Raw genomic sequence first — 27528 nt, 5'->3', positions numbered from 1 at the left:
CCACCCGGGACGGTCTCCCCGTCGGCCAATCGCAGCTCAGGGCTCCTGACCAAGCTTTGGGCGAAAGAACTAATAAATGCTCTCGAGCCCGGATCCCTGCACTCGGTGTCACGACGGGAGGAGACTCGGGCCTGCCGCGCTCCCGCCCCCGCCCCCCTCCCTGGCTGGTCGCGGCGCTCGGAGCCCCCTTCCCGGCGCCCCCAGCCGCGGGGCCACTCGCCCAAGACTCGCACCAAACTTTTCCGCCCTGGGCTCGGGATCCTGGACTCTGGGGCCTCCCTGCCCGCCCCTTTCCCCGGTTCCACCTCGAGCCTCTCTCTGGACTAGGAGCGAGCAGTCCCCCTCCCCGCGTCCCTCCCTCTCTCTCTCCAGCCCTTTTTGGGGAGGGGCTCTCCACGCTCGGGGGAGTTCCCGAGGGTCACCAGCGCCGCGCTCGCCTGTCTATTTCGCCTTCACCTGGATATAATTTCCAAGCGAAGCTGCCCCCAGGATGACCACGCTGGCCGGAGCTGTGCCCAGGATGATGCGGCCGGGCCCAGGGCAGAACTACCCGCGCAGCGGGTTCCCGCTGGAAGGTAAGGAAGGGCCTCAGCGCCGCCGGGAGCCTGGGGCCCAGGCTGGGCTGCTCCACCATACCCCGGGTCTCCACAGGCTCCTTTGGCGCGTCCAGGGAGTCCATTCCCTGGGCACCTCCACCCCAGGAGGTAACAGTTGGGGCGAGATCCCCACTCGATTTTCTCTCTGCAAACGGAGCGCGGTTCTCCCTGCTGCTTCTCCCGGAGCTGGGCGGCCAGGCCTGCTCCCCGGCCGGTCCACTTTCCCTGTTGTTTTGGAAATGCCTTGGTGGGGAAGGGATGAACCGGCTTCTGAGCACCAGAAAGCGACTTCTCCGCATTTTGTTCACCCAAAGGCGTCTCAAAATTGTCGCGGCTGCTCCCACATTTTCTAAACTCTTGTTAGTTCCGGAAGAATTTTCTTGCGGCTGCAAAGTTGTGGTGGCTGACGCTGCGAGGCATCGTGATAGGAATTTTCAGTATTAATTGATTAGAGGTCCATTCATCTCAAGTGACATCTCAAAGTTTCCATAACCCGTTTGGGAAACTGCCTTTCAGTCGGCTTGAAGGTTCTGGAAATCTCAGGCAGGCAGAAAGATTTACAAGCCCGAGCCCTTCTAGATAGTTGGTGAGGCTGGGGCACCCGAGCCGGGATCCCGCGGCGCCTGCCCTTGGCCCTCGGTCCAGAGTAGAACGTAACACCCAGAGCGTGAGAGGAGGCGAGGGGGCCTGCGAGCAGACCCGGCTGTCGCCTCTGTCCCGAGGTGTAACAGGTGACACGCGCTGCCACCTGCGGCCTCCTTTCGGGACCCTTTTTGACCTTTGGCTGCTGCACTTTTAGCCAGAAACCCCAAGGGCTGTCAGCTCCTCCAAGTCTCTTAGAAAGGAGCGACCTCAATTGCACAGGATTTAGTGAGAGCAGAGTTGAGAAGGCCAGGGTCTGGGTGAACCTCTCTCTGCCAGGAGGCTGTTCTTGAGCAAGATATACTTTATACCAGCCCCAGGGTCTCCACCTGCTCCGCCAAAGTTGTCACCTTTCCTGGGCCCAAAGGGAAGACCGTTTCTCTTGGGCAGGTTATTTTTGTCCCGGCTGCTCCCTTCACACAAGACTATGTGCCCCGAATTGTTTAATAATTTGAACAAACGTGATTGAAAGGGGGTGTGGGGCTGGGAGCCGGATGTCGAGCAGTTTCTGCGCTGAGGCTGTAACATGTGGATTGGCCGGGAGAGCGCGAAATTAGGTGGGCTCATCTTGAGGGTTGCTGCGCTCTGTTCTCCCGAAATGACTTTCCTTTTGCCTCTCTTTTTGCCTTCTGCTCCCAGTGTCCACTCCCCTCGGCCAGGGCCGCGTCAACCAGCTAGGAGGTGTGTTTATCAACGGCAGACCGCTCCCCAACCACATCCGCCACAAGATCGTGGAGATGGCCCACCACGGCATCCGGCCCTGCGTCATCTCCCGCCAGTTGCGCGTGTCCCACGGCTGCGTCTCTAAGATCCTGTGCAGGTACCAGGAGACTGGCTCCATCCGTCCCGGGGCTATCGGCGGCAGCAAGCCCAAGGTGAGCGTGCGGGCCTGCCCTGGAGGCCTCAGGGCCTGCGGTCTCTGGGGTTAGGGAAGATCAGGCAGGGGCAAGGACTGCCGTTTGGGGCTTTCCGAGGAGTTAGTTTTCAAGTCCGAGAGGGTGTGTGTGTCTGTGTGTGTGTTGGGGTTGTTGGTAGTGGGGGGACTCGGATGCTGCCTGATCTGACGCTCCTTGATAAACGCTAACAGAAAACTTCCAGCCTTTTTTGCAAAGGACATATAGCATTTGGTTTTTTTGGCCCTCAGTCCTGGAATCCTCATCAAATTATTTTAATAGGCAAACACTTAAAGCGCACAAGCTGTGTGAGCCCACCTGTTGCTGGTGTCTTCCCCCAGTATCTTCCCAGCTCTCACCACTGCACTGCCCTTTCCAAAACTAATCCAAGGAACCACTTTTAGTTTTCTGATGACTTCTCTCCCAACTCCCAATCCCCAATCTCCTCCAGTCCAAATTATCTTCAAGGAGTCAAAACCTAGGGTGATTTGTTTTCTTTGTAATGAGCTGATGCTTTAAAAAGCAGTTTGGTGCTATCCTCCAGTGATTTTGGTTCCCTTTAAAAAAGGAGAGTCACACTGGCTACAGCTGAGTGGGAGGGGATTATATTGGGTCTGCCTTTTCTTCTGGATGTGGGGAAAGTGCAATGTAATTTTCTGGTTGCCACAGGGCAAAATCCAAAGGATAGTTCTGGTAAATTGAAGACTTCCAAACACGCTACTGCTCTCCTCCTTCGCAACCTCTCTAAGAATCGCTGGAAACTCCATTAAAAAAGAAAAAGAGCCAGTCTCTCAATTTATCCATACTTGTTATACACTCTAATTTTTTAAAACCCAAAAACTCCCTGTTTGCATTTCATTCTGCTCCTCGCTATAGCTAAAATCTTGTGTTCTTTGGAGAGGCACAAGTTGCAGACCTAACTTGATTTTTCTGTTCCTTTTTCAAGCATTCTTTTTACTTTCGTTTTCGTGTTGATTCTGTCTAAGGAGTTGCCTTTATTTCCAGGGATCAGAAAGTACACCCCCCACCCCAACACACACAAGATGTTACAGCTCTTCTTCATTTATCCTGATTGTCTGAGCTTATCAGGGAAGGAGGAGGGTCCCCAGGCTGCTTCAGGGTGGAATGGGTTCCTGTCTGCCCCTTTCTAAAGTAAACTGCCTCAGAGAATTGGGGGCCTTTTGCTAAACAGGGGGACATTCCCAGGGGGAGCAGGAAGGACCATCCAGCCAGGCCTGGAGGCGGTGGGGCCGCTACATCTGGCCCAGAGTCCTGGGTACCAACGCCTGCCTGCCTATTCTCTTAAAGCAGGTGACAACGCCTGACGTGGAGAAGAAAATTGAGGAGTACAAAAGGGAGAACCCAGGCATGTTCAGCTGGGAAATTCGAGACAAATTACTCAAGGACGCGGTCTGTGATCGAAACACCGTGCCCTCAGGTACCAAGCCCATAACGTCTTCCTGACTGCCAGTCCCTATTACCCGGGCGGATCATCTGAGCCATAATCACTCCAGTGATCGATCTGGGCGATCAAGAGGCGTCACCTCCCCCAGGGCCCTGAAATATTTACGAACCAGACGTTCTTGGCGTTTTATGGAGAAAGTGATGAGCAGCTTGTCTTGGGGTTGAGAGACGGCCGCTGAGGGCTCCCCAAAGAGAATTTCTGCCGAGGAGGCCAGGCAGGAAACGCGAGGCGGAGGCCAAGCGTTTATTAATATTGATGTTCCCTTTTAAAGAGAAACAAATGTTCTGGTAACCCCAACCGAAGGGAGATTGGGCCCCGCCAGCCGAGACTTTGCCATGCGCGCAAAGGAGGGGAGGCTTCGGCCGGGATTTTTCCCGAGAGTCCCAGGGACCATCCGGCGCCCCCGGCAGCCAGGGGGAGGCGGAGAGAGAAGAGGGGCGAACGCAGGGCCAGCGCGAGGGCGCGCGGGAGAGTTTGTTTTTAATTAAAAGGAAACTCCCTTTTTCCCTCTGCGAGAACGAGATATTTCTGAGCATGGATTTGTTTACCAGACTGGAATCTGGAAAAAATAAATGGGCAAGAGTGCATTTTCTTTTGATTTTTACAATAGGAAACGATTTTGCAGTTGAAATTTAAACCCTTTATAGCCTCGAAAAAAAAAAGTTGAATTGCAGGGGACGGGTCCGCTGTGGTTCTTCCTTCCTTAACGGGAACCGCAGGGCCTAAGGCCTTCAGGTGGGGGGCGGGGGGCGGTGCAGGGTGGGCTGGTGGGAGAATTCTCTTAATTGGAGATCTAGAGCCCCGTCTATAGAGTCAAGAAGGAAATGCTTCCCGCCGGGAAAAGAGGGACAGAGAAGGCATTTCCCGGCCCTAACTTGGAGGTGCGAGCTTCCCAGGCACCCGTCTCCCTGTTCATAGGTGCTGACTATTGAGTGGGAGGGTGGGGGGTGTTAGAAGGACCAGCATACCCGAGATGCAGGAGACAGAAGCGAGCTGTGCAGGGCAGCTGTCCTAGGGCCCCGGCTGGGAGATGGGGGGGGGGCGCTCCTTCCCGCACAGCGCTGCACGTTTCAGTCTAATGCGCTCCCTCCCTCCTCCCGCCTCCAGTGAGTTCCATCAGCCGCATCCTGAGGAGTAAATTCGGGAAAGGCGAAGAGGAAGAGGCCGACCTGGAGAGGAAGGAGGCGGAGGAGAGCGAGAAGAAGGCGAAACACAGCATCGACGGCATTCTGAGCGAGCGAGGTAAGCGGCGGCGCGCTGAGGGCCCGCGCCTCGGCGGACATCCGCGCTCTGACGGCGGCGGCTTGAAGGGGGCTCAGCCCCAGCTTGTGTCAAGGTTTCTCCTCGCTCGTGTCCACTGCACCCGGCTAAGAGCATTGAAGTGAAAGACCAGAGACGCACTTGCAATGAAAACAAAAATCTGTTTTGTGTGTTTCTATTTTATGAATCTTTCTTCCTCACGTCTCTCAGCCCCTCGGAGTCTAGAACCGCGAATTGCGCTTTAGCTGCCGGGCTACCCCCTTGCCCTTAGGTGTGCGCGACTAGGAGTCTTTGATCGACTGGGGGACTAGGAGCCGTCAGTGTGCCTCCGGAAGTTAAAGGAACTTTTGCGTCCTCGGGGAAGGCCCGGGTCTCCAAAGGGTTTCCCACATCAGAGGAGGGGCGGGGAGGGAGAGAGAAACTCAAAACTGTTTGGGGCAGTGGGCCTCCAAAGTTGCACCACACTGGCTGCCTTCTAAATATATATGTGTAAGTCGGCTGTTTTTTCTTTGCTTTAAATTGGTTTTCAAATGCGATGGGGTTTGATCTCTGTGTGTCTGGGAAGTAAAACACGCTGAAGCTCTGGGTTACAAATGAGGGGATCTGGGTTCTTGGGCCCTGCAGTGCTGGCACCCTCTCTCTCCCCAGGGGTGCAGGCCAGCCCCTTCTTGTTGGCTGAGATCCATCAGCATCAAGAGAAAATCTCCCCCTCGGAGCCATAAGTGCAGCCTACTTCCCTTTTACTTGCTTTGGGTCATCTTTAGACTCTAAAGGTACCTCCTCCCAAAGAAAGTCAACCACTTTGGAGTTGAACTGGGAAGGGATCACTGCAGGAAAGGAGACACAGGAGTTTTGACATTGGGGATGGTGCAAGGGGTTGGGAGTCCCTGGGTGCCCTGGCCCACCGGTGGCTTCCCTCCTCTGGGGCCGGTACTTCGTTGGACCGAGTTGAGTTTTGAGTTGCCTTAGAAGGGCAGGCGGCTCTTCAGGTGGGCTTGGAGTGGTCACCCACTTGGACCAGCTGGGGCCCAGCCCTCAGCCAGCCAGGTGGCATCCAGGGTAGGACTGTGGGCTGGGAAGCTGGTCTTTTCTCTTCCCTTGGTTGCCCAACCCCTGGGGGACTGCTGGCTCTTTGGAGCAGAAGCTTTACAAACCAACACAGAATCTGTACACAACGTAGAAGGGACAGTTAGATTTACGTGTTACAAATCCAAATGGCTGATTTGGGGATAATCAGAAGCCTAGATTCTCTGGCACCCACAGGCAATCAAGAAAAGGCACCCAAAACCCTCAGGTTGGGCAGAGAGATACACATGCTGTTGCTTCCGTCCCTTTAAAGCAGCGGCCTCACAGGGACTCAGACTAAGCCCTTCCTTTTGGAGGGGTGCCGTTCCTGCCCTGGTCTCTGAGAAGACACCTCGGCTTTCTTTCCAGGTCTAGATGCAGAATAGAGGTGCTGGGGAGGAAGGAAGGCGAGAAACCAGCCAACCTCAAACCCACCGGGCCCCTGCAGGCAGTGGGGCAAGGAGCCCAGAGCGGTGGGAGAGGGTCAAGAACGGGTGGGGAGGGTGGCACCGCTTTGCTACTTGTTGCTGGAGGCGCCTGCGCGGCAGACCGGCAGTTCCCTCGCAGCACAGGCAACCGAGGCCCCGGAGACAAAACGCCCCAAATGAGCTGGTCAAACATTTGTACAACTTTTCCAGCTTTTACAAAGAAGGCCTTCTCTACACAATCTACACTTGGAGATGAACTTGGGAGACAAAGCCGGGAGAGTCCATTGAAACTCACACTTCAGCTCGGCCCAGACAAAGCTCCGGCCCGCAGAAGCTTGATGTGAACAAAGGAAGGCAACCTTTTTATAATTCAAGGAGAAAAGAAGAGAAAACAGCCCCACAAAGGGCCGAGAATAGACATTATGGGCTTGCAATGAGGGATGAATTATTCAATGAGCCCCAATAGCTGCTGCGCCAGGAAGTTTTATGGACTCTCCAGCGTGGAAAAAGTGGCCATTTCACCTACAAAATGTTTCTAGTCTTTTGGGCCGTCGAGCTGGGCCGGCTGCCATTCAAGGGCAACTGCTACCATTTTTAAAATCAGAGTATTCTCCCCAGCGGGGTCTGTACCGGTGAAAACACACACACCTCGGAGGCTGAAGTCTAATTTAATTTGGGGTTGTCAAGGAAGACGCAGCGTCAGTCTTCAACGCCTCTAGCTCCCTTTCCAGATGAGCCCTGGAGGGCAGGAGGGGCCCAGAGAAAGGACAGAGTGATGTGTAGTTTGAAGGGAAGTCTAGCAACTTCAGAAAATTCCCTGTTGTTAGGGCATCAAAAGTCACAGGCTGCCCTGCTCGTAAAATAGCACTAATGTTGATAAAGGGCTCTGAGCGCCCTGGCGGAGGGGGAGGAAGTTAGCCGAGGAGGGACATTTGGGTGCTCTGACCAGGGCGGCGCTCTCTCTTTGGTGGTTCCAGCTTCTTTTCGGGCCTGCCGGGCGCTGCCGAGACTGGCTTTCCGGGGGACAGCTTTCTGCTTGTCAGACACTAGGACACAGGGAGAGAGGGACCCTGAAAGAGGTCAGAACCGCCCTCGTTCTTTCTCTCCAGAGTCTTGCCCTTTCTGCTAGATGGTCCCTTTCACTTTCTCAACTTTCCCTTGTTCCTCGCCCAACCCAAGAACAGCGCAGCGTGCCGACCCAGTGCGCTCAGGCCCGTGCGCCCTGGCGCGCAGTAGACGCTGTGCGCCCCTGCGGGGTCCATCCTTCTAGTTCCTTTGCCCGGATGGAAGGAGAGGGTTGGGAGGCCAAGGAACACGCAGCCCCGACCCTTACCCTCTCCGGCACCGAGATCGGAGCAGGCGCAGCCGGAGGAACCAAGCCCCGGTCGCGGCATCGGGGGCTGTGAGCACGGCCCGCGCTGAGGCTACTCAATGGGCGCCTCTGTTCCTCCCCCAGCGCGGTGGAGCGGGCCCGCGGGCGCCGCCACAATGGGCCGGCCCCCACTCCTGCGCCCTGCGCCAAAGCGCCGCGCCGCGCCGCCCCCCTCCCCTGCGCTCCGGCCGGCTCGAAGCTTAGCTCGCCGGGCTGCAGCCGACTCAATTGCCTCCTTTATGTCCTTCTCACTTTCATCTAGACACAGCCCGCCTCCCCCCTTCTTCTCCTCTTTTTTCTTCTCCCTTGCCTGAGGCTCACATTAGTGAAATTTCTGCAACCTCCCCCCATTTTTTTTTTCTTATTTTAAAGAAAGCCCTTAACACAAAAGCAGTGACTAATCAATAGAAACTGCTCCTTCATCTCCTCCTCCTCCTCCTCCTCCTCCTCCCCCTCCCCCTCCCCCTCCTCCTCCATCCCCTCCTCCTCCTCCTCCTCCTTCTCCTCCTTCTACTCTAACTGGGTTACGCTTTTCCTGTTTGTGAGTTTTGGGAAACATTTTTGCTTTGTGCCGTGATGGACTTAGAGGACAGATGAGGACTGTAAATGGGCACGCGACTGCAAGGCTCTCGTTTAAATATTTAGATGCAACGTTACAATTACTGACTTGTTGCAGTGGCTTTGAAGTGGCAGCTCGGGAGCGCAGGGGGAGAGAGGCCAGATTGCCAAATTGATGTTTTGATTGGGGCTGGAGATAGACTTGCATAGGACTTTCCCCCTTTTAAAATCACTAGTGAGCGTGGGAGGTTTGCAACAATTTCAAACACAGAGCTAAGAGACCCCAAGCAAAGGTCGGGTGGGGCTTATACTCCTTTCATATCTTTCCCTTCCTATTTGACATTTATGAAAAACAGTGCAGCTTTTTTGATTAGAGAAAGTAAAAGTGACAAAAGTTTTGCTCGAGTCCCCGTTTGGTTTGAAAACTTATGAGATTTTCCGAAGTTGAGGACGACATCGACTTCTCAGCGGGGCATAAGATAAAGCAATTAAAAACGCAGGAAAGTTTTAAAGGTCCTTGAAGCATTTCATTTCCAGCGGAATCATGGAAAGAGCACTTCATCGTTAAGCAGAGCGCTACTAAAATCGCGGGGAACGGAAGGCGGTTTCTTCCCCCCGAGTTAACAGGGAAGGACATTTTGGCGCGAGGCAAGAGGTGGAGGGGAGGCGGGGGGAGGAACTTTCCCACAGATTAAAATCATGGGGTTTAAGATCTTAGGTTTGTGGCATCGGAACCTTTATTAAAACGGACAGCCCACTCTCCAAGTCCATTTGTCAGAGTCACGCATTTGATCCCAACGTCGTCTCTAGTCTTTTGAGTAAATTTCATGTTCTCTGAAGCCCTTACACTACTCCACAAGGAAACATTACCCCTTTAAAAATGGGTTGGAAATATCAGAACTTGAATTCAATTAAAACTCCACGCCTCGTTCTTTTCAAGGACGATTTCTTATTTGCTTGTTTGTTTTGTTTGGTTGGCTGCTGGATGCTTACTTTCTAGGCTTCTTGAAAACATGCAGATTGTCTAATTAATGCTGGAAATCGTATGTTTATTTTGGGGCTTGATTTGATCGTTGATAGCACCAGAACGGGGACGTAGGAGCTTCAAGTGCGTAATAATTGCTGAAGGGTCATTTAAGAGTCCCCAGGGCCGCGCAATAACACCCACCGGGGCGCTGAGGCGGAACCAGCAAGCGCGCTCGGTTCAGGAGAGTGGAATATGCGGAAATCAATCAAGTGAAGAGGCTGAACCCGTTTTCAACATCCGCGAACGCTTATGCCATTTTGAGGACACACACAAAAATCCTTCCCAGCCGTGAGGTTAAACATTTAAGTTGCACATTAGTAAATACCCAACGAAAATGAAAAGCCGCCGCCGCAGCAACAAGCAAGTGGTGAGAGCGCGAGTTTGGTCAGGGCTGGGGCAGAGAAGGTTCGGTTCTGTGGCCTTCTACGGCAGGTGACTTAGTTACGCGGGTAAATAAAGATTAAGGAACCATTAAGAATGTACATATATAACTAACAAGACACTAAAAGGCTATTAAGCAGTCAGTTTAATGCCTTATCTCACTGGCTGCTCTGGGGTTGTTTTACAACTAGGAATTAAAATCTGAAAGGGAAGTTTTCAGCTGCTCTGGCCAAATATTGATTAAGCAGCTGTTTGTTGATACCATTGTTACGCATTAAAAGGCCGGGATCGCGGCCCCTCAGTGGCCATTTTCTATTGTGAGAGATTCTTAACCACTGAGATCAAAGCGGGATCATTTCAATTTATCTGTCTTGGAAAATCCTCCTTTTCCTCTGAAACCTCTAAGGAGGATTGACCAAATTCTCTTTAAGAAATAGGAACTGAAACCAGTTACATGTCCTAGGTTTGTAGAGGAGATTCATGAGGTGTTTTTAATTATCCTTCGGTGATTTCTTGTTTAGAACTGAGGCTATGATGGTGAATTTATCACCAAATAGATTCTCATTTTTGGGGCGTGATGGTGGCATGAAAGCTACTATCCACATGTCACTAAGTCTCTACATATGGAAGTTTCACTGAAGTTGCTTTCTGAGCTGGAATGATGTAAAGGAAAGATGTCAGATTTTTATGTAAAACTAGGTGGGGAATAATTAAATACACAGGAAACTGAGAGTTATAGTGACTACATTTCTCTACACGTGTTTCCCTAGTTTTTGTGTTTATAGATGTTTAAATGAGTCTCATGTATATTTTTAAAATCCCCTGTAATGTAGGAGTGGATATGTGTTTGTGTGTATAGTTTGTGCATCATTAGAGTTTATTTATAAGTCAATCACTTTGCATTATGCTGGCAATAAACTATACCCAGTTGCGCATAATAAAAGTTTGTTTGTCCTGTGGATTACACTTTCTAAAGTCATCAGAATTTGAAGTAACAATATAGGCTCCCAATTCATACTAAGCACTACTGTTGAATGCTAGGAAAATTATTTTCCTGAGTGATTTTATGACTCTTTTAGCTGTTGATTTTTACAAGAACTATTAGACATTTTTTTGTTTAAGAATTCAATATATTTGGGTAGATTTTTCTTTTATTATGAGAGTTAAACTTCCTGCAAGGGTTTTTTTTTTGGAAATACCATCTCTGCACTTAATTTGCAAATTCCAACAAATCGCTCTGACTGAGGTTGTGGAATTTATGCCAGATTCAGGCTTTGGAAGTTCAACTGTACATCATGGATCTGCCTGTGTGGAAGGATTTTCTGAACCCCGTTTTCTGGCTCTGCTCATTTCAGGACTAAATAATTGTGCATAGGGCTTTATTTTTAATTCATTTTATTTTTTACTCTTTTTTGTTCATTCTTGAACAAGATGAATCTTGACATATAGAGTCAGAATCGTTAGTAGATATTCTCTAATATTTTTTATTACAATCTTCCAGTTAATTAATAATTTACCTATGCTTAAATGTTCTTTGATATAGCCCCAATCATTTCGGTGTCAAACTGCCTCAAATAAATTAAGCTGGAAGTGTGAGTCAGCTCAGATCTGTTGTGGTTACCTTGTCCTGGGTCCAGAGGTGGCATCAGAGAGTTCTTGCATATTCCGCATGTACATGTATATTCCACATACATACAGAGTTAAAGTGACTTTTCCCCCTTGGGTATCAGGTTGTGTGTTCACATACTGCAAGGGGGCCGGCAGAGTTGAGCTCCAAGTTGGGCCTGATCTCAGTACCAAGGCAGAATTACTGACTCAAGAACTGGCTGATATTAATTATATCTCAATGAAGCTGGCAATAAAAAATAAAGTTTTAAGATTATTGTTAAAAAGAAAAACAAACTGGCTGCCTTTAGCTGGGGAACTGTGACCAGAGACAGTGAAAGGGAATTTCAGAAGTTGCCATTCTCTTGGAAGGTGCACACTCAAGTGGGAAGAGAGGGCCACCCTCTGCTCTGTTGTGAAAGATTTTCTTGCCCCATTCGTGCCAGCCTCTGGTAGAGAGTGGCGGGCTCAGCTTTCACTCCATTTTGCTGTGTTGGGCCAAACTCGGAGCTTCAATCATGTGGAGCTTTTGCTGGAATCAGGACATCTTTCTTCAAATTATCTGTGTTGGGACTATGCTTCCAAATAAACAGAAAATATATAATTTCCCGTTTGTAACTAGAACATACACAGTTATCAAAATGTCCATTAACATTTTAAAACATCTATTCAAGAGAAATGAGTTAGAAACTTCAGCTTTTGCAAAGGGAGAAGGGAAACCATACAGTTGCTAAAGACATTTGAGGAATAATAGGTTTTATGAATTCTTACCTTCAATGTCTGTTTTCCTTCCTTCTTGATAAAAATGAAGAAAAGACTAACAGATAATTTCTGCTATGGAGATGGCCACTTCTCTTCAAAAAAGAAATTATAAAGGGCGATATAAAGAAAATAATAAAGGGCAATGGTGTAAAATTTAGAATTTAATTTGATGCCCATTTCTCCCAGATAGGAAAATCTTGAGAAAGAGTTTTACCTTGCACATTGTATATACCAAAGTTTGTAACGTTTAAATTTTTCCTGCAGGATTTTAAGTAAAAAACAATGATGACAACAAAGAACCCTTTCTTTTTGGGATGAAGCAACTTGATCAGAGTAGCCTGAGTTTTTATGTCCTCTTTCTTACTGCAGGCATTGGGAAATGAATAATCCCCAGTAATACAAATTAGAACTCATGACAGGCAATAATAGCAAACTACCTTTATATTTGTCGCCTTAACCCCATTTAGTAATTTCTTGACTCTTATGTACTTTTTGGTCAGATTTACTGCATCTACAATAGTATATTAATATAAAGTCTCAATTCTAGGAGCTAATTTCCCACTCATCCTTGGTCTAAATCCAATGGATTCCACTTAAAAATAGCTGATCAAAATGCTTTGTGACAAGGATAGGAGATTCTTCTTGGCTGTCCAACATAGGATTGAGGGAGAAGAAATACCATTGATTTTCAGCATTTAAAAATTTCCAGGATCACATTGAGAGTTAAAATAGTATAGTTTTATGGAGGCTTAAACGTAAATTTTCAAAATTTTTATAATCAGATAGTAGACATATTTCTGGAAACAACTGCAGAATTAAATGTACTTGATCTTATGTCATTAGACGGAAGCAATAAGTAAGTTAGGGTAGAAGAGTTAAGAAAGGAAAATTAATTGCTGTGCAATTTATATTACAACATGGAATTGGTTTAGTTTTCTTGTGCTTTCATAGTAAATGCTTATATGGTCACATACACATTTGCATTTTTAACCGAAAGCCTGCTTCTGTAGGTTTGTGATTTTACAGGTACACAGATGTGTTAAAAATATAGTCGCCATATCCCTCTTATCTTATTTTTTTAGCAAACTCTAGTATAGGCATAACTTATCCAATCAACAGGCACTGGGGCATTGTATGAGGGTATTAATATCTTCCTTGTTTCCTTTATGGGGTCTATCTTTTTTTAAAAAAATTTATTTTTAAATAATTATAGACTCATAGAATCTATATTCAAACATATATTTTTAAGTTCTCTCAATATTCAAATATATTATCACGATTAAGAAAATCTTGGCCAAAGGGTATATGTGTGTGTGTATCTCAATTACCAGGGTTGAGCTTAACCTGAACTAAAGGAAATTAATTGGTCCAATTCATTTTATTATAAGAAAAGCAACAGGTTCCTTCTTTATGAATCTCCACTTGGCCAGTTTCCTGATTGAGGTTCACTAAAGCAATTGGGTGTTTCTCGTCTGCTTTGACTCAAACACACCCCAAAGTCCTTTTTCATGTCTTTGCTTGCCTTCTAAGAGCACAGGACCCAAGGTAAGAGTGGCCTGTTCTTACCTCACTAATTTTGGTCGAAAATTGGGACCAAGCACATTTCAGGTGTGACCCCTTGAACTTCAGTTTTGCCGTCCGTAAGATGGGGCATATCATATCAACTTTATATCTGAGAATAAAATGAGAAGATGCAAGTCATGTGCAAATTACACCGATCATGGGAAAACTCGAAATCTTGGGGAAAAATAAACCTCTGAACGTGCAGAAAGTGACAGGCCTACTGGCAGATGGGCTCTGCCCAAGGGCAGATAAAAGCTTAATTCAGGGCTTAGGAGCAACAATGAAGATCAACACATACACACACACACACACACACACACCCCAAAGTCCACTTTCACTGACTCAAAAAAATTGAATTTATAAGCAACTATTTAATATAACAAGACTTTATTAATTTAATGGATATGAAAAATAATAAAATTCTAAAACCACTCACTGAGATGTTAAAAGATATTTCTTAATTACTTTTTCTCCCCATTCTATAAAAATTACTTTTCTCTTAGATTATCTTGGCTTTTAAAAACTCCTCCACATCAAACTTTTCTTTGTTTTTTTTGCACAAGTTCTTTTCGCTCCATAAGAGATTGACAAACAAATTCCTTTTTGAAAATGGATCTCGTACCTACATTCTTACTCCAGAAATCCCATCGCAGTCCTTCGTTTTGTGGAATTGTTTTTGTACAATTTCTTATTACGTCTCTTCTTCAGCCTAATTCCTTGTTCTTAAGTGTCTTTATTGCTCCACACGTGTGATTCTTCTTTCTTTGTGTATGATTCTTCTTAATCACCCTCCTTTCAAAATTTGAGTTCAGAAATATTAAGGAAAATTTCCGAAGTAGCATTTGTGAAGCTGGAGGATACATTTCAATGACTTTTCTATTCAATTTCCCTCTATCCCGTTCCAGAAGCTTGGGACTTCTGTGCTATTGGGGTGAAAGAAAGTAGCCTGGCTTGTAAGGCTTTTGGGGACTGGAGAGCTCCCGTGTGCCCCCGCTGGAGCAGCTTGCCAGTGCAGCCACTGGAGAGAAGGAAGGTTGTTTTCTTATCCCCGCATGCACTGGTCTGACCTGTCTCTGAAATAGGTCAGGCTGGGGCACAGCCAGTTTATGCAGCTGTTACGGCTTAGGCGTCGCAGCAGGCAGCCAGGGCTCCTTGGCCGGCCGGCCCCCAGTGAACTGATAAAAATTCGCTGGCGAGCCATGGGGCCTTCCTTCTGGACGGTGCTGACCCCCTGAAGGCTTTTAGATGCAAGGAGACTCCTGGATTATGGGGGACAACTCTCAGCCTCGAGAGGGAAGCGTTCTTTTATTCCAATAATTGCACTCTCGTCGACTCAAACACTCAAGTGAAATATACACTTTGTCAGATTTTACTTTGAAATCATCGTATTTAGTTTCGACTGGGTAAAACGTTTAGTTTGTACAAAATTCAAAAGGTAGACAGGGATGCCCAGGGACAAGTTTTTCTCCCACCTCTTCAGTATCTTGGCTATCTTTCTAGAGCATCTATGCATAAACAAGCAATTACATCTCTCTCCTTAAAAAAAATTCTCTCCTCCTTTTTGCACAAATGGTAGCCTACTGTATAAACTCTTCTGCACCTTGCCTTTTTCCTTTCACTTTAGAATAAATCTCACTGATTACTCCACATCGGAGTCTGATGGTCTTCCCCAGCATGTTTGTATGTATAGCTGCGTAGTATTCCATTGTATCGCCAAGCAATGAGCTATTTGACACCAATTAGATTGTTTCCAATCTAACAGCACCATTTGGCACGTGTGAGTTTATTTGCAAAATAATTCCTCCAGGGTAGGGACAAAGGGAATGGCATTTGTAATTTTGATAGCTTTGGTGGAATTTGGGTTCTGCCTTGAGAGCAAATGGTGAAAGAGTGCTGGGGAAGCAGGAGTGAGTTTGTCTATGACCGCTTGCAGAAGAAAAATGAGACACTTTCCTGTACCACCGTGTGTATGTAGCAGCCTAGGTTTTGCTATTTCTGCTTAGGAAGTTGTTCTGTTAACAGTGACTACTCTCTAGAAATTCTGCTAATATTCTGTTATTTCACCAAATGGAACATTCTTTAAATCCAAGGAAAGCTTTTCTCTTTGACTTATCGTTTCCTTTTTTTATTCTTTTTTCTTACTTTTTATTTCACTTCACCCTTATCAAAAATAGTACATTTCTGTTAAGCATTCTTACTTATTTTTCTTTTTGTGCTGGAAAAATTATGGATAGGTTTATAACAATTTAGAGGCAACTTATTCTGATTGTTTGATTACAAAAGAGAAATTGTCTTTCAGAGTCACCAAATTAGGTTCGAAGTGGTAAGAGAGCAGATTATGAGTAATAAAACAGTCTTGTATTTCTAATTTTTGAGAGGTGCTGGCCTGATGTTCTAGGGATTTCTTCAGTGTGATAAAGACTGATTTTTAATTTTACGAACTTTGAGGGAGTGTGTATCCATTCCCTTCTATGCACAAAAGACTTGTTATATTTTTGCACATACCTTGCCTCCCTCAAATCACTTCAGCCTATTTTGCCTTAAATCTGATGCTCGGAAATTCAGTTGTTGATGCTGCTGTGTACCTGGCTTACCTAGGCTGGGCGTCCAAGTCTGTGACATGAGCCAGAAAGAGCTGTGCGCCAACTATGAGAAAAACAACTCTCTCCAAACCCTCCTGAGAAAACAGGAGACGTGAACGCCAATAAACATTACAAAGTAAATGTTTCAAGTCATTCCTCTTTAGGAATGGACCTTTCAGAAATAGGAGAACAAGTAAGGGACTAAGGATTTATTTTTGAAAATTAAAATCTTGGTTCGGTTTAAAAAAATAACAGATAAACAAGAACAAGTCTTTCTTGACTGTTCCTGCCGCCAGCCCCGGGACACGTAGCTCGGTTCTGCCAGGCGCAAGGCAGCAAGATAGTTCTGCTCAATCTAGAACTTTCATTTGTGCTTAGATAGGAGGCAGCTTCCTAGGTGCTCTGGGTTCCCCTCTGACTTGCTTATGGAAATTTAGAGAAGTCAGTGTGAGGATGCAGACAGGCCTGGCGTTAAAAGCACCTGCAAAGAGCTGAGAAGAATCAAAAGCAGTTTTTTTGTTTTCTCTCCCAGCTCTGTGCATAATTTGGATCAAATCAGGCCCGTAATTTGTGACATCTGATTACTACCTGCAAAAGTTTGCAGTTCCCCACATAGGAAGGAGGGTCTAGGCAGGGTTAATCCCAATGAGGAGAATTTTGATTTATTTGTCAGAGATGATTTCTCAACAGAAATTTGGACCATAGAAAACAAGTGGTTTTCAGGCCCACATCGGCAGAACAGCCAAACTTTAGATTCTCGACACCTGCTCATGTCGTTCTCATCCACACAGGTAAAGGGAACTAGCAGTGAGCAGAGGCATTCTCCAGGGGACTGGCTCTATGTCAGCGAGCAGGGGTTCCTGTTGAAGAGCTGCCCCTTCTCTTCTGACTTGTTGATTTGAGACTTTTTAAAATAAAAAGGGACTCATGAATTCATCTGGGGGAATTGCTTCAAATTTCCATTTCATGACTCCCAAGTGAATGGGCTCTCAGTGTCTGGAACTGTTGGCAATATTTTGGAAAATTTTGGAACTTCTAGCATCCTTTCAGACCATTTCTAAAGGAGGCTGGGTGTCCGTTTCAGGAAGTCAAGCAAATAAATAGGAGTCTCCTCACAGTGCCTCTGGTGGACTAGCAATACACCAGAGCAGAATACGATTGGGGAAGCTATCCAGTGTGGAAACTTTCCAGGTGGTAGATTTGCTTGGCTTCCATGCAGACGGGGCACATCCGGGGCTTGTGTGTGCACGACACACATTTATCAGAGGGCAGTGGAAAGGCAACTTCTATAGTTTCTTACTAGAAGCCAATGTCTGCTTGTGGTCACTGGCCCTGCCAAGCTCTGAATACTTGCTGAATTTTTGTCTGAAGGAAGAAGGCATGTGGAAGACTGGGGACTTAGCATCAGGTCAGAAACTAAAGAGCCAGGCTTAAGAGTGCAGAGGCTGCGGGGATGCGGGAAATTGGCAAGTCCCCATTATACAGGGAACTGGTTCCAGGTCGGGCCAGGGTGGAAACTCAAGGCCTGGCCTATTTTGGATTCAGCTTCTGGGCATGTCTCAGTGAACTTTTTGGGCCTTGGCTTTGTTCTGTCTTCTCGCCTGTGGAATGTATCAGCCGGTATTTCTCAGGGCATTTCTGTGCATAAAGCCAGTTGGTAGCTGGAAAGGCCACTTCATCTTGTTTTCATCGGAGACTCAATACGTGGTCAGTAGACTGTGGGGACATGTAGACCTTGTGCACGTCAGAGCAAATACCCATTACCTGGCACCCTTTTGTGTCATGCTGTCTGTTCTTTTAGGAAAATTGAAACTAACCCAATGTATAGGCTTTTATTCCTAATGAGGTATAAAATGAGTATCTGCCCAAGGTACTAACATATACCTTGGGCAGATAAAGAGAGAACAATTTCCTTATTACAAAATACAAATGACGCAGAGAATCAAATTTGGTCTGAATCTTTGCTGGCTAACTTTCTTCATTTTATTGAATTACTATAATTTAATGTTACTTGTTTAAACTAATGATTTTTCCCCTAAAATGAATTCTTTTTATTATTAAAAAAAAACTGAAAACCCAAATTAAATTCATTAGGAAAGACAATAACTATCTTTTACATTGAAATTTCTGGTGCTTGGAAAATCCTTTTGGAAAAACTTTAGGAAAAATAGAACTGTCACTCATACTATAGTTTCTAGGAAATGACGTTACCAGAACAAGTTTCGGCCTTTTACAGGGATGTTGGAAAATCTGCTCCCCCCCACACTCCCCCCCCAACCTTTTGAAAAAGTTTTCTCTCACTTTCCTTTCACAAAGGGCTCTGCCTCTTGGGTAAAAAGAGGGAAGTCAGTCCTGGATGTTGTCCCCACTCATTTCCTGTCTCCCCCACCCCTGTCTCGCTTCCATCTGGCTGACCCTTCCCTCGTGCACCCCTTCTCCACACACACACATATAACATATGCTCCAACTGAGACCAACTCATTCACATCAAGACTCAACTGGTTGCCCCTCTTAGGGAGCTGATAACCTAGCATGGGGAAATGAGTCCCTAATGGTAGAATTCCAGGTATCCATGTAGGAAAGCTTTTCAATGGGGGCAAGGGATAGGTTTCTGATGCTCCTTAAATCACACTCCAGAGGATCCTATCTTCACTGTGGATGAGCAGGACTGGTTACGCAAGGAGGGAGCTCCTTGATGGCGAGCATGACCTGCAAGAGCATGGTGCCTGGTTGAGCTATTGAGGAGGAGGTGGGGACAGGTGGGGCTGAGAGCATCCTCCACTGCAGGTGGATTTTCCACACTTCCTGGCTGCCAGGGAACAGCTGTGGCTTGTGTCCTTTGGGCTTCCTGGCAAAGAGCAGGGCCAGAAGAAGGACATGAAGGGTCTTTCCTGGCCTAGAGCTGTAGACAGGGAGGGCACTGTGAGGCCCATCTCATCTCAGAGCTCATACCTCTCCTCCAGGAGCAGACATCTGATCCGAGCTGTCACACTTCTCGTGGTGCCTGGACAGTCGTCAGAGGTCAGAAGAAGTGAGGCTCCACTTTTCAAGGGGACTAGGGTCCAAGGGGAACCTGTAATGGATCCACTGGCTGGGAGAGCTTCTGGAAATTGCTCTGAAGCACTTCCAGCAGTCTTCTGGAAGGCCAGAGACTCCTAGACTCTCAGTGCTGGGGTCCTGGAGAGCCTCGGAGACACATTGCTTTGGAGGATGTAAGCCATGAAGCTCTCAGTGGAACAGCTGGGATTTATTCCCTCTACAACATATGGGGTTCAGAAACAGCCTGTCGTGTGTGTGGACTATTAAATGATGTTGGATTCCTTCTGAGCCCCCAAAGTTCACACTTAGACTTGATTGATGTTTTATAAGTACTAGGTAATGATGGTGGATACAAGCACCTAGTAGCAGTCCACATCTCCCCCAGGCCCTCTCATGTGGAGGATGAAAGAGGAGTCCTTGTCAGAGGTGGGTTTACCATAGATTTAATAACCTTCAGTTCCAGGGCCCCTCACGTGGGTGGGCCCCTTCCAGGCTCTGGGAGGGGCCCTAACAATGTCTTCAGACCATTAGATTTTGCAAATGTTGCAAAATTAAGATACGTTGGTATTTATTTCTTAAGAGGGGGCTCCCTAAATTGTAAAAGCTTCAGGTCCCCACAAAACTGCATCTACCCTTAACCTTGTACAATTTAGGCTGGGAAAGGTAGAGGTGAGCAGAGATGGGCTCTCTGAGCATGGAGTATGGGCTTGCCACAGCCATGTGTGAGAGCAAAATAATAATAATAATAATAATAATAATAATAATAATAATGCTCAGTTACCCTCCACCTGTGTCTTGGACTTTAGAGTCTCCAGGATGCTTCCTCATTTCTTGTTGTTTATCTTGTTGACTTATGGAGCTAAAGTCTGGGTCTGGCAACCCAGGGCTGTTGAGAATTTCTCCATGTGGCCCTTACGCCACACAGCATCCTTGGTCCTTGCAGGGAGCCATTTAGAGGGATCCTGGACTGACTCCTCACAAGAAGATGAGGAACATCCATCCACTTACTGGATATGGGCAGGTGGGCAAGACCTGTAATTTTGGAGGCCTTGGTTCTCTCAGCTGTTAAGATAGCATAATACAATTTTTAGATATTTCTTGTAGATATCCAAAACTATTACTGTGATCAGATTGCTTTCCCTCTCTGCACCTCATTCTCCCTTCCTCTGAAAAATGGAAGCATTGGCAATGTGAAGGCTATGGTATCGCCTAGCTCTGGCAGGCTGTGGCAGCTGTGGCCATATCCTGTTCTCAGTAGACTCTTGGAAGCCCAGGCAGCTGTTTGAGGAAACAATGGGGCCTCGAGGCAGCGGGAAGCCAGGGCTAGGATGGAGAGGCCCGTGGCCCCTCGGTGTCTCAGAATGTGAGCAACTCCTACCTGTCTTGTCTCTGGGGGGGAAGGAGGCCTTTAAGTGCTGGAATAGTGAGGATGGGAACAGAAACTTGCTGTGCAATTGAACAGGTGGACACACTGTCTCCTTCCCATCCACTCGGGGAAATGCATGCTTTCTTGCACCTCTGTCATAGCTGTAGCTTCCAGATGAGGCTGGAAAGGCCTTGCGGTATTGTTTAGAGAGCTTCCCCTTAAGTGAGAGTGGCTTAAGCAGGACAGTAATATTCCCTCTTTCAAATTGTCTGTGCCTAGACATTTTCCCTTGTGCCCAGAGAGGGACACACGAGATTTCTGGTAGCTGACCAAGTCAAAGCTAGAAACTGTCTAGGCTTGATGACAGAGAGAATCAGACAATGGTGCATTCACTTCATCTGATTCTGCTGTCACATCTTATATTTAAATTAGCTCCCTCACTAGTAGTTGTCAGAAACTGAATTGAATAAACAAAAAACATATTTTTTTTTGCCTCTGAGTTAAAATACATGCATATACACTTATGAATAAAAGAAACTGTATTTGAATAAATTAAATTTTTCCATGTAAAGCAGAGTTCATGAGACAATGCACAAAAGTTAAACAGGGGATAACTTCAGATCTGAAAACTTTCATTGTTTTTGCGAAGACTTTGCTATGAAGCGTTTTAGAAACTTGGGAAGAACGTAAGAAGTATTTTTTGTTACATTGAAAACAAGTCAAAGCAAGCTGTCATAGCTTATCAAAAAGAGATTTTAATTTTTTCCCCCTCACTTTTTTACTCTTTTATTTTTGTGGAGGAAAATTATTTCAAAGGGCAACATCTACTATATATTGACTTTTTAGGTATGTATTCTAAAGATAGATAATGATTTACTCAAATGCTGCAATCCTTAATTGCAAAGATCAAGTGATAAAATTAACAATGTAAAATGCATTGTGAAAATTTGTTTTTTGTTTGAGAAATTTTTAGAGCATATAAAATATCCAAACTAATATTTGCACGCATAATTTTTCTTATGTATCTGATAGCTGTGGCTCTGATTTTGTTGTAGATTTCTTTATCTTAAACAAATAGATTTGTGGAAACAGATGTAAGCAAATATTGCTACAAAATATCTACCAATCTTTTAAAATAGAAGCTGAACATTATAAAATGAGAACATCAGGAAGAGAAACTACCCTTTTATATGTTCAGAATAATAAGTACTACTGTTTACCATATGAAAGACTTTGTTCCTATTTTTCCTAGTGATTATCCTGTACTCAGATCAAATGTTTTGCAATTTTGAGTCACAAATTAAAATTTTTATTTGATAAGAGAGAAAGTTACTTCTTGACTTATAAAGAAGAAATCTGATCTTATCTACTTTCAGTCAACAGGAGAATTTTTGTTAAGTCCATGCAAATCAAACAATTCAAATTATTGACTCCCCTTTCCGTATCCATAAGCTAACTTCTGACTTATACTACCACGTGAATTGGGTACCACTGTATTTGAAGAAGTTGAATTTGTGAGTTATGGCATACATTTATTTAATATAGTTTGAATAACAAGATAACTGTATAACTTTTAAAACGACAGGCATTTATAGTGTGTGGCCAAGTTCGGGGTGGTGAGCAGCATTCGATATGAGTATTTGATTTCTTCTACTTATTTTTTTTTCATGTTTTCTTAGGGAAGTGCCAGTTGAGATTCGAAGAAGAGTTGTTATTCTGTTTAACTATATAAAAACATTAAAACATTTTAGGGAATGCAAAAGTACATATGCTTCAGGTTAAAATATTGAGCCCTCTTAGATATTTTAATAACATTTCCACTATAAAGTAGCAAAAGCAGACTTATTTTTTAACTTCCTTTATATAGGAGGTTACATTTGCTGATTAAAGTAATTTGAACACTTTTGGAGGAACAGTTCCACTTTCTAGTGGTGAGACATTTACTATTTTCCACGCTGTTATTAAAGGAGATACTTTTTATTTACAGGTAGAGTACGATTAGGATTATTTTTGCAATTGTTCAGAAGGCCAATTTTTAAAAGTCGATGTGAACACAAATTGATACTCATTAAAGAATATTAGATCAAGAAATACTAAAACTGAACTGTGGAATGACCTTTAATATAAAGTAAATACACATTCCACTGAAATTATTTATGTTAATAATACTTAAAGACAATGTTGCAGAATTCATTTTAGATGTTTAAGATAAAAAATATCCCCTTAGAATTTGGAGAAAATGAAACTGTTGCTATTTGCGAGAGGAACCCGCAGAGCAGAACACATTCTAGAGAGTTCTTATTCCAAACATTCTTTAAATGCTGAGGATACTGTATATTTTATTTCACAAGTCCTTTGTGAAGTTGATTTCTCACCTTAGGATTAAAAAGGTAATTTCCCTTGAGACCAAATAAATACCCATCTCCAAATTCACTTGCAGGTCAGATTATAATTTAACTTGCTCTTATTCGAATGATGAGAATTTTCTAATAAAGGAAATGAATTGAGGAACAAATTTAAGACATGATAGCACCTACTTTGTTATATTGTAGTTGAAGTTTTATTTTATTATAGTCCCAAGAGCTGTCAAATGACCTAAAAGGAACAATGAGTTTCTCAACAGAAAAAAAAAAAAATGCAAAAGAAATTACCCAGAGATGCTAGAACTTACAAAACAATCGTCCATGCTAAGCTTTGTGCAGCTTTACATACAATTGAATATTAATTCTATCAGACCTAGTTGACTTAAAATCTAGGATGGATCAGGAGCTGATTTTTGGCATTCCTTCATTTTTCCACCCTTTTGTTCCCTTGACACACAGCTTTTATACACGGGCTTTGCGGGAACCACTGGCGTGAGCTCTGAACAATCTGCTCGAGGAGGAAAGGGCTTCTCTAACCAGCAGCCAGAGCTTTAATTAAATACTGTTCATCCTGTCTATCTCAAACAGCTGGAGAAATAGCTGTTGGCGTAAGGCTACCAATGAACTTATGTTCTCTGGTGGTAATAGGGCAAAGAGCTTTCTTGGTGGTTAAAACACACACACCCCCCAAAATCATGTGATGATTATTTTTTAAGTTAAGAAGAATCACAGCGAAGCAACAGTCCCGTTCTGTGGAGCTAGACTCGATATCATCTTGTAAGGGACACGCAGGTTGAAGAAATTATTTTGTTTATTAATTCAGGTTACATATCCTGCCAGGCTGGCTGGAAGAGAAAGGAAAGAGAGGTGTAACTTTAAGCACACACTGATTTGTTCTTATTACATAACAAAAGTCTATTTCTCTATCATGTTATCATTCAGTTAATAAAAATTAGCTACAATAACAGCATCAACTTAAAAACCCCTCAAAGTCTAGGGGATTTTCTTTCACAATGAACATCAATACTGTTCAGAAATACAAACAGTCAAAGGATAACTTTAGGTCTGAAAGAGAAACCTGGCAAGGGTAATTGAATAAGCCTGGGTCCCTTGACTGTGTCATGGTGAGGGCAGTCAACATGTCATAATTAGGTTTATTGAGGGCCATTCCAACAATCTGCTTCCATTCTTCCTGCCTTATTGTCCACAGCTAGGCAAATAGCCAAGGGACAAAAGGAATCAAGTGCTGACAAAACATGAAAGAGGAAAAAGATTTAGCTGCTTTTATCAAAGAAACTGAGAAGGACTTTGTGTAAATAAAATAAGTGACTGGCCATCCTGCATTTAGGCAATGCCGTTTTCATTAGAATTAATTCTTGACATATTGGAAGAGTTCCAAGGGAAGGATTTCTACTTCTGACAAGTTTAATTTGTAAATTAAAAACAGTTGGTTAAACATGAGCCTCCATCAACAAAACTTAACCAAAGCCATGCACGGCCGAAGACCTAAGCAGGTGAAAAAGAGAATTACTTTGAAAACAAAGTCTTCCCCCAAATTATGCAAATTCTTATTACTTCATAACAAATGTTTCCCATTGAAGCCTACAGCAGGATGTCTGCTCCTAGAGGTTTGTTTAGATCACATTTTCTTCCTCTTTAAGCCTCTTTAGTTGACATAACACTTACTCCGTCCTTGGGCAACGTGCAGGGGTCTTGGGAGACGTGGCAGCAAGAGCAGAGGTAGACTTACACTTCTTAAGATGTCAAGCTAATACAACTTTTCTAAGTCTACAAATTTTAGGACAGCCTGCTTTGCTATTTTTTTCATTGAAGGCGAGAGCTTCTTCCAAGTGTGTTTCTGATTCCTAGCGGGGTTAAACAGTGGAAGCTACTATGCAGTGTTTCCTGAACTAAATATTCATCAGTTCCCAGGTCCACGTTGTCTAGTAGGAGGGCTGCATGCAACGCCAGCAGCTTTGTGGTTGTGACTTGGTGACACAGAAAGTGAAAACCTTCAGGATAGAGAGATCCAGCCGGCATCCGGACAAGGTTTTCACTTAAGCCTAGGAAAGCCCTCTAATAAAACAGCTATTTGTGAAATTGGAACACCTTCCCATCGCATTTTTGTGGCTTGCAGGTTAAGCTTGAGAGAGGAATTTCAGAAGCACCTTTTCAAGGTGCAAATGGGAAGGTTGCTAGAGTACAGAATGCTATCAGGAACGATTTGTCCCTTGGGAATATAAATTTTACTTGGGTATCAAATGCCCCTTAGTTTTATTGCGAGTTACAAAGCAAATAAGAACCTATTACTTGAGTAGCTTCAGTGACTAGGCTGTTTAGATTTAAAAACTTCATGTTGCTTTACTTCACCTGCCATCAAGGCACATTAGAGACTGACATTGCCTTATTCCTTGGCACTTGAAATGAAAGTGAAAAAATTCTTTTTCTCATCTCAAAGAATCATAATTCCATCAGATAGCAGGTGTGAAAAACACTTGAATAAGTGTAAAGCCTTTGACAAATGCAGGATATAATCTTTATCGTCAACAGTACCGTTATCATCAGCATCAGCATTATTGCTATGTTTGAATGGAGCTTATCAATGGTTGTATTTATATCACTGTAGCATCCTGGGGAAGCATTGAATATACGGTCCAAACACTTTCCTTGTGGCTCATCTTTGGATTTGCAGTGTCTTGAAGTTAATTCTACTTGTGGATTTTGGTAAAGAAACCACAGGCCATTGGACTTCCCAAATCTAGTTCTGCACCAGATATAACTGTGGTTTTCTGAAAGCTTTTGGGGTTAAGAGACTCTTCTTTTTGTCTCAGCTCTAACTAGCTGCGTGATCATGGGAAAATCACTTAGCCCTCCTGAGCTGGATTTCTCTCAGGTGGGGGTAATTCTTGCTCTACCACACCAAAGGATTGTTGTGATGTATTAGCGGCCCTGAACACATTTGAAGTTTTGAACAAATATAAAGTATTATTTACTTACAATCTGCTGATTGCTTTTGTACTCATTGAAACAAGATTTAGTAACCGATTTTTTTTTTGCCTTAATGCTTTCTCAGAGTACAGTTTAACAAGAATTAAGTGAATCTTCTTTTGGTCAGTGCAAAATACACTGAAATTATTCTGTGTCCATGACATATGGACCTAGTTGCTGGGATAACTTTGCTTTCTTGCAAAGCAGCACTGTGGTGCACAACTAGTGGAAAAGTGGTTTGGGAGAAACTGCTTTTAAGGGTTTGGATTTGGGCAAAATAAGACTTTTGATTTCCACGTTGTTCCGATGCCTGTTGGCTCATGTCACAAAATTGGAAGGCCCGGCAGGCCAGGAAGGAGCTCCTCTGGAAGGAGTTGGAGATTTATGCAGATCGGCTGACTCTGACATTTATTTGTTGCCCTTTTCTCGCTCTGTTTTGGCAACCGTGAGCCAGATGGACAAGCTCGTGGAAAGAGGGCAGTGAAGAGAAGATGCTTTTGATTTCTTCCAAGATAAGGGAGAACTCTTTGTCTCTTTCTTTTAACATAGCAGTGGCAATTTGATGTGCGTGCATTCAAAAGGGGCAACTCACTTTTGGAGACTGACTGAAACATTTGTACAAGGACCTTCCTTGTTACTTCATTGAGAGTAACATCCACTCTGTTTATTACGGCATCCACTAGAGAGGGAAAGGTCCAGGCGATGGTCCGAAAGTTATGTCTACCAGATGCCAACCATCCACTTTGTAGCCAGGCACCAAGGATGCTGTCTGAGCTTTAGCTAAGATGGTAATTCACCAGGACTGAAATCCTTCCTTAATCACCAACCCCTCCAACAGGAGAATGATAAGGAGGGGGAGCATGGCTTACTATTTCCCTGTGTAATCACTTATGATTTGAGCTGTATTTTACCTTACGCTGACCTCTGGTGTTGTTGCTGTACACTTTCTATACTTTCAGCTACAGTATGACAAGGGGACAGAGAAGACAATGGCCAGTTAGTGGTGATTTTTCTGGAAGAAATGGAAAATATGACCTACATGGATAGATAGATAGTAGGTATGTTTTGCAAACTAAATTCTCTGTACCGAACGAGTTAGTGAAGCATCAATAATTTAAGCACAAATGTTCGTATCAAAAGTAATTGTGTCTTGAGCACTGGGACATTTTTAGTGAAAGTTACATTTTTTCCTTGCATTTTAAAGTCATATCATTTTCCCGCTGTGTTACCCATTGCGTGAAATTTCGGACTGAAATGACTTTCTTTATTTTAGGCATGCTCCCAATCCACTCCTTGGTATGTCAATGTTGAAATATGGGATTAAAAATGGTGAATGGATTTGCTAATTAAGTGTAGCCTTTTTTTTTTTTTAACTGAAAGTATGGGAGGGGGATGTGCAGCTCACGAATTTCACCTTATTATTTATTTTATGTTGTCGCTGTTTGCAGACTTTTTTTTATTTGTTTACTCTTGTTTGTTTGAACTAATCACTACTTAAGGAAAAGTCGACTCAGGACAGCCTCCCCTTCCCGAGGCCGCCGTGACCATTCAGGCATAAAAATGTGCTTATCTG

The 27528-nt window shown here is 44.6% G+C and overlaps 1 protein-coding gene across 1 annotated transcript in view; it reads left to right on the top strand.

Annotated features, from left to right (window-relative positions):
* Positions 1-333: 333 nt before the first annotated feature.
* Positions 334-27528, top strand: part of PAX3 (paired box 3) — an 89101-nt gene continuing 61906 nt past the window's right edge. The window contains exons 1-4 of the mRNA XM_058533471.1: positions 334-575; positions 1878-2113; positions 3440-3569; positions 4704-4838. Of these exons, the coding sequence (XP_058389454.1) occupies positions 491-575; positions 1878-2113; positions 3440-3569; positions 4704-4838 (586 nt within the window). The 5' untranslated portion in view covers positions 334-490. The remainder of the gene's footprint in view (positions 576-1877; positions 2114-3439; positions 3570-4703; positions 4839-27528) is intronic.

The sequence above is a fragment of the Diceros bicornis genome, chromosome 37, assembly GCF_020826845.1.
Source record: "Diceros bicornis minor isolate mBicDic1 chromosome 37, mDicBic1.mat.cur, whole genome shotgun sequence".
Taxonomy (NCBI): domain Eukaryota; kingdom Metazoa; phylum Chordata; class Mammalia; order Perissodactyla; family Rhinocerotidae; genus Diceros; species Diceros bicornis.
Note: the sequence above shows the minus strand (reverse complement) of the source record. Positions and strands in the feature narration are given on the sequence as shown.